The 8,113-nt window shown below is 37.5% G+C and overlaps 1 protein-coding gene across 1 annotated transcript in view; it reads left to right on the top strand.

Moving 5' to 3' along the window:
* ITGA8 (integrin, alpha 8) overlaps positions 1-8,113 on the top strand; it is a 296,933-nt gene that overhangs the window by 198,614 nt on the left and 90,206 nt on the right. Inside the window, exon 21 of the mRNA XM_006872605.1 lies at positions 3,226-3,318. Within this exon, the coding sequence (XP_006872667.1) occupies positions 3,226-3,318 (93 nt within the window). The remainder of the gene's footprint in view (positions 1-3,225; positions 3,319-8,113) is intronic.

Raw genomic sequence — 8,113 nt, 5'->3', positions numbered from 1 at the left:
CTGGACAGTGAATAAGGAAGACCATAGAAGAATTGATGCCTTTGAGTTATGGTGTTGGATGAGAATATTGAAAGTGCCATGGGCTGCCAAAAGAACCAACAGATCTGTATTGGAAGAAGTGCAGCCAGAGTGCGCCTTGGAGGCCAGGATGGCGAAATTTTCTCTCTCATACTTTGGACATATTGTCAGGAGGGACCAGTCGCTCAAAAAGGATATCATGTTTGGTAAGGTGGAGTGTCAGAGAAAAAGAGGAAGAGCCCCAGTGAGATGGATTGACAAAGTGGCAGCATCAATGAGCTTAAGCATGGCAACAATTGTGAGGTTGGCCCAGAACTGGGCAGTGTTTCATTCTGTTGTTCATAGGGTCACTATGAGTCAGTACCGACTTGATGGCACCTAACAATACAACAATAACAACAAACCCTATATAGCGTCACTATGAGTCAGTACCGACTCGATGGCAATGGATTTGGTTTTGGTTTTGCTTATTTTACGTACTTTTACTAATCAATAACAACAACTCATCGTTTACCTTAGGGCTGCTGTGGGATAAGCACTGGAATGCTAACCACAGGTTTAGTAGTTCAAATCTACCAGCAGCTCCATGGGAGAATGGTGAAGCTTTCTGCTTTCATAAAGATTCACAGTCTTGGAAACCCTACATAGTCACTCTGAGTTGGAGCCAACTAGATGGCAGTGAATTTTGAGTGAGACTGTTACTTTAGGACACAACTTAGTAACAGTTGACACTATTAATACTTTAGTTATTATAGGCTGAACAGTGCTCTAAGCTTTTGCATGTATTTAGATTACTTAATCCTTATTGTAGGATAAGCACTGGTGGTTCAAACCCATCAGTCGCTCCTCAGAAATCCTATCCAGGGTCGCTATGAGTCAAAATCGACTTAACAGCATTTAACAACAACACCAACAACACCAGCCTTCTGGAGTAACTTACTGACATTAGCCCCAGTTTACAGATAAGGAGAAAATAAACAAAGGGCCAGAGTTACAGAGCTATCAAGTCACAGAACCAAGCTTCAAACTTGAGCTGTCAAGTTTAGGTCCACATTATGAACAACCAACCTTCACTGCCCTCATCAGTTTAGAAGCCACCTCCACCAGGATGCCTTCTCGGACTGCTTAAATCTGCATTTGTCCACCCACAGTACTATGAATTTATCCTATCATGAAATTTACCTAAATTTATTCTGTGTGCTTCAGTTGCTTATAACTGTTAATAATTGTTACTGTAATTATAAATTCAGTGAGGATGAGGTGTCTTGTTTATCAGTATCTGGTTAAATAGCAGATACTCAGTAAATATTTTTATGGAATGAATCAATGATAACCTAAGAGCTATAAATGGATTATAACAAGGGCATCCTGGAAGAACTGAGAAAAATAATCTAGAAATATCTAGAAAAACAAGCATTGTTTCTTCAACTCAGAGAGAGGAAATAAAGGTTAAAAAAATAAACGAAGTGGGAGGACATATGGAGCAAGCGAGTTTGATAGATGCTGTAAAACTATTTTTAGAAGACTAAAAATATCTACATATGAACTTTAACCTTTAGATAAGATTGAAAGTATTGCTATAGAAGCTTAAATTCTTGATTTATACTCAAGGGCACATGGGTGCCTTGAAAGTTTTATCTGGGTTCTTTTGTTTTTCTGTTTTTACAGTTAATAACAACTCAAACTATCTCTCCAAGATTAGGGTTAGTTATGAATCCTTAACATGAATGCTCGCTAACCTTATATAATGGATTAAATTATGTCCCCACAACAAAAATATTGTTGTTGTTGTTGTCAAGTGCCATCGAATCAATTCTGACCCGTAGCGACCCACTTTAGGATTTCCGAGAAGCAGCTGGTGAGGTTGAACCACCGACCTTTCGGTTCAAACCGACCTTGAAGTCCAGCGCATTAACCTACAGTGTCACACCAGGACTCCACCAAATATATCAAATATATGTTGTTGTTGTTGTTGTCAGTTGCCATCAAGTCGGAACCGACTCGTAGTGACCCCATGCACAGCAGAACGAAACAATGTCCGATCCTGGGCCAACCTCACTACCGCTGCCACACTTGACACCATCAATGATGCCACCTGGCTGATCCATCTCATTGGGGGTCTCCGGAGAGAAGGATGTCATACCAAATATAATGTTGTAAATTCTAACCTCTATGCCTAGGATTTTCATCTCATTTTGGAATGGGCCATTTTGTGATGTCTGTAAAGCAGGATTAGTGTGAAATGTATTTTGAGTCAATCTCATGAGCTATAAAAAGAGACTGAAGAGGTGAGCAGAGAGAGAGCTGGAATGAGATACTCTATTTTTATGGAAAGAACGCATATGATTAACCAGAAATTTGGTGGTTCAAACCCACCAATATCTCCATGGAAGAAAGATGATGTTGACTACTCAAAGATTTAGTCTCAGAAACCCTGTCAGGGGGTCACTATGAGTTGGAATCCACTCAATGGCAGTGGATTTTGGATTGGGAAGAACATAGGAGCACCTGATGGAGCAGGGCCCAGAGGGCAGTAGTTCAAACATAAATCTCTGTATTTCCTTCACTGGTCTGACAGAACCTTGAGAAATCCAGATTATTTGGTGCATAACTATAAGCATCTCTTCAAATTTGGGAGAAAGAGGAAGACAAAAAACAATGGGTAAAACATAAAGATGTTCTCTTTGCACCTTAAATATTTGGAAGATGAAAGTTACGTGTGATTGGAAGCGTGGTCCCTGGTCTGTGGAAATATATGTTCAAATGGTCATAGAGTCATAAGAACCTATACATATTACTATTACTTCATTCTCTCAGGGTTAATATAAGGAGCAAATGTCTTTATTGACTTTATATTCTTTCTGCCTTTTATGTCCTGAGTTACATTAGTGAAAACAATCCCTGAAATGTTCATAGAGATGTCATATTATATATATGAACTTTAGCTATATGAATAGTATATTTTCTTCCTCAATCAAAGGGAAGTGTGTTTACAATTCAACAAATTTATTTCTAAAGCTAATCTCTCATCTTTCTCTCTCCATTTTCTCTTCTGCATTGGTAACCACAGAATAAATCCTGGGCCTAGTTATTCACACAGGTGTTTGAAATCAAGGGCAGCTTCCCAGGCCCTCAGAGCCACTTTCGTGGCAGGATGTGATTTATTCTGCCCTGTGAACTCCACGCTGGTGTTCTTTCTCATTTCAGGCACTGCGGCCACTGAGCTGTGAGTACAACATGGAAAATGTAACCAGGATGGTGGTGTGTGACCTCGGGAACCCTATGGTGGCTGGAACAAATGTAAGAGAAAGCCAGAAGCAGTTACTGATTTCTTTCTAATTGAATTTTAAAGAAAACTAATGGAAAGCTACCCAATTAGCACTCAGCAGTTTAACACACAGTAACAAAAACAAATTAGGCAGGAAATTACCAGGGTAGTGGATTTAGCAGTGTGGCCTACAAAGAGTGAAGAGCGAGGTTAAAAACACAATAGGTATAATACCTTTATTTGCTTCCTCTTTTGTGCTGCTCTTAAATATCATTTTTTCCAACACATATATGCAGACTTGTTTGCTACAAACTTTTTCTTTGACTATGCTTCCTTTGCATTTTATTACCAATTATTCATTGAACTGCAAAGAAATGTAATGTCATTAAAGGATTTAGGAGCTAATATAAAGGAGTCCTGGTGTGGGCTAATGTGTCAAACTGAAAAATTGTTTGAACTGCAAGTTTAGTGGTTCAAGCTCATCAGCTGCTCCTTAGAAACTGTATGCAGGGTCACTATGGGTCGGAATTGACTTGATGGCACTTAACAATGAGTTTAAATTTTTTTCTCAAAGATGATTCAATTAACTTTTTTCTCATATACCTTCCTTATGAATGCCATTTACAGTGTTTTCATATAAAGATAATTACATCATCCAATATTAAATCATTTTCAGCACACCTATATTCCCTATATATCTTATTTAAAGGATAACACAGAAAATCATTTGTAGCAAGAATTAAAAAGCACTTAATGATAATTTGTAATAATGCTTGCAAAACAATAAGGAGTTGTTTTTCTTTTTTGGTTTGTTTCTTGGTTTGGAAACTTTCCATTCAGGATTACTTGTAGACAATAAAATTTATTGTACAAAATTACAATTTTAAGTATACACATAGTGACTTCTTCTAATAAATATTGCAGTGGAAAGAATTATTTTATTAAATTATAAATCAGAAGAAAAATTCTAAAATCAGCAAATACTTCCTAGATAGATCTTACATAAATTAAACATACATATTCCTCTATTTAAAATGAGATGTTTATGAATATCAACAAAATGCCCTGTTTAGGAAAAATTTCATGGTAAATTAGAGTTGTGTGGGTTTGTATTACTACAGTATTTCTCAAAGTGTATTCCAAAGAGAGTCCCTGGAGATGAGAGACCTGGTGTGGCACTGTAGGATAAGCGCTGGACGCCAACCACAAGGTAGGAGGTTGAAACCTAACAGGTACTCCTTGGAAAAACTGTACAAGGTTGATATGAGTCAGAACCGACTCGACGGCACTTTAACAGCAGGCCTTTGAGATAGGTCTTTCATTAGCAGTTACTCTGTAGTCACTGTTGAGTATCATATGGTCTCCTGGAAAACTCCACACACATTCGCATTTTAAATGGGCAGAGTAGCCCTGCAGTAATTAAACCTTTTAACTCAGTGCTTCACACATTTATCTAAGCATTTGAAACTTCTTCTCAAGTAATATGCATTTCCAGTTTATACTTTAGGATGTTGCACTAGAATTATGTTTGCTTTTTTATACTATAATAAACTTAGTTCCATTAAATCATGGATTTTTTTTTAATGCTCCACACTGTACTGTAATAAACTCTCTTCTTGGGTCAAAAAAAGTATTTAAATGAAAAGTAAACTTCTATAACAGATGATTAGTAGCTACCATCTGTCTTATAGACCCATCACAGTGTGCTTTTTTGGTGTGTTTTCTCATATAATTTCCACAACTCTATAAGCCATGCATTTCCTCAATTTTATGAATAAGGGTGCTGAGGCAAAGTCAAATGAGGTACCCAAAGTCACAGAAGCTATAAAGAACAGAACCAGGATTCAAACCAGGCCTAAGCATAAAGCCCATGCTCTAGCCAGTCTGCAAAATTGTAAAAATTACCTAGGTAAAAGTTAATTACTAACAGATGGAAGAATAAGAGATCTAAACAGAGATATCAGATTAATCCTTTGCTCTATTGTTGTTGTTGTTAAGTGCTGTTAAGTTGATTCCAACCCATAGCAACCCTGTACAGGGTTTCTGAGGCTATAAATCTTTACAGGAACAGAAAGCCTCATCTTTCTCCCACGGAACAGCTGGTAGTTTCAAACTACTGACCTTAAGGTTCGCAGCCCAATTCGAGCATAGTGGTTACAAGTCTGACTGCCAACCTCAAGGTCAGCGGTTCGAAACTACCAGCGGTTCCACAGGAGAAAGATAAGGTGTTCTGCTCCCATAAAGATTTACAGCCACGGAAGGTCACTATGAGTCAGAAGCGACTCCACGGTACTTAACAACAACAACAATGGCTACTGAATGTGAACATTTCTTCATATGCTTGTTGGCTACCTAGATCTCCTCCTTGGTGAAGTGTCTGTTCATGTCCTGTGCCCATTTTTAAATTGGGTTATTTGTCTTTTTCTTGTAGAGGTGTTGAAGCTAATAAATCCTTTAGCTAGTTTAAAAAAAAAAAAATCCAACTACCCAGTTTGATATGGCGCTATAGGATAAGCACTGAACTGTTAACCCAAAGGTTGGCAGTTCAAACCCTCTGCAGGTCCTCAGAAACTCTATACAGGGTCACTATGAGTCTGAACTTTCTGGACAGCACTTAACAGCAACAACAATTTGAAATGAAAAGACATACTTCAGGCTAAAGAGAAATCAAAGAGAAGGAAACAGTGACAACATCTATCTGTAGGTGACTGGTGGCTCATTCCTGTTTCAGATTTGAAAGTGTTAAATCTAGACCAGAGACCATCTAAGATCATCAGTAAGTAAAGATAATCTTGAAACAAAACTAGCAGCCATTGTCATTCAATATGGAGAGTAAGCATGACAGTGTGGTCTTAACCACTTATATGTTTATGTGAAAGGATGTCAATCTGTTTTACCAGGAAAATAATCTTTGGAAGTCAAGGAAGTAAGCTGCCTGTGTTTGTTTATCTCGGATGTATATAGCAGAAGAAACCTAATAGCTTTCTTATCTCACCCTTTAATAGCCTTAAACACATCAAATTTTATTGCATTCTGTTTGGTTATAAAACACTTTGATTTATTTACTTCTTCATTTTGTACTTTAAAAAGCATTCTTTCAATGTAATATAGCAAAACTCAAAATGTAAAAGCAGTGATAAATATTTAAATGAATCATAAATAGCTAGGAATAGTTTATTCCAAGTCCCATTTATTTAAAAAAAAAAAAATGTTTTCAAATGACTTTTCCATTTTAACTTAGCAAAATATACAAGACAGTATTCAGAAGTTTTATTTTTAATTTTAGTAGTAAAGTTATTTTTCAAATAATATCTATCGGAATATAAAATATTTATATGTCAGTTGTTGTTAATTGCTGTCGAGTTGGTTCCAACTCATAGTGACTCTGTATACGGTTTCTGAGAAGTGGATGGTGAGTTTGAACCACTGACCTTGTGGTCCAGTGCTTATTTTACCACACCACACCAGGACTCCTTATACGTCAGCAAAAGTTATAAAAACATTCAAAATCTCTCAAGCAAAATAATGAAAATTAGGGGTTCAACAACAAAAGCTCTTTAGAATCTATAACCGGGAAGCTGGTGTGACTTTGTGCATTAATGTGCTGGGCTGCAAGGTCGGTTTGAACCACAAGGTCAGTGGTTCGAGCTCACTAGCTGCTCCTCATAAACCCTATACATGGTTGCTGTGAGTTGGAATCAAGTTGAAGGCAAATACCAACAACAACCAAGAACACATGCTTTGTCTTATCAGGATGAAATTGTCACTCCATTGTATCTTCATCCCATGCTTAATTGTTCTGTAAATAAAAACCAATATTAGATCTTGTCACAATACAGTGAGATCCCCATCACTGGGAGTATGCAAGCAATGGCTACAGGATCATTAGGTTGTCACTCTCTCAACTATGCTTACTGCACCCTTGTATCCGAATGACACTAAGCTAGAGTTTACAATATAAAGATAAAAATATGTAATCCCTTCTCTATAAGAAACCTCAAGTTAGCAGTATCGTAGATTCAATGATTGGAGAATAATAAGGAAAAACAGAGAACAAAGAGAAAACTTCTGTCTGACCTATCCTGTGGCATCGAAGGATGGCTTGCAGGAGGTACTTCTTGTCCTGAACTTTGAAACAAGAGTAGGAATTCTTCAAGTAGAAAAATCAAGGAAGTTAAAGGGCTTTCAGAGAACAGGGAGGAGCATGTGCAAAGACCTAGCAGCCTAGCAGAAGTTTGCATTTATGAAAGAAATAATTATGGCTAGGGCAAAAGGATATACAAGTTTTATAATTAGACATATCTGGTTTAAACCTCGGCTTTGCCGATGGCTGCAATAGCTTAGGCAAACCACACTGAAATGAGAAAATGCCTACTTGATGGAATGTTTGTAGTGCTACCATGACACTACCATCTCTAAAGCCACAAGTGCACTGCCTGACTCACAGCACATCCTCATTAGTGGACTTGTGACATTACCATGTTGGTTTGTGATAAACGAATGCTTGATTCTTGGTTCATATTGTTATCGGTTCATATTAAGACAAGTTTCTATCACTGGTTTGCCTCACCATCTGAGTACTGTGAGTGCACGTTCTGGAGTCAGATTGCAGGGATTTAAATTCCAGCTCTGCAGTTTGTCTGCTCTGCACCTGGAGCAAGTCAATGACTCTCTCATTGAAACCCTCAGATTCCTTAGTTGTAAAATGTCAACAATAACAGCACCTACCGCATAGATGGGCTCTGTTGATGTCATGAGACAATGCATGTAAGCATAGTATAGTGCTTGGGAGAAGTTAAGTGTATAACCATATATATATATATATGT

This window comes from Chrysochloris asiatica, unplaced genomic scaffold, assembly GCF_000296735.1.
Source record: "Chrysochloris asiatica unplaced genomic scaffold, ChrAsi1.0 scaffold00206, whole genome shotgun sequence".
Classification (NCBI taxonomy): domain Eukaryota; kingdom Metazoa; phylum Chordata; class Mammalia; order Afrosoricida; family Chrysochloridae; genus Chrysochloris; species Chrysochloris asiatica.
This window is presented reverse-complemented; position numbering and strand designations above follow the sequence as displayed.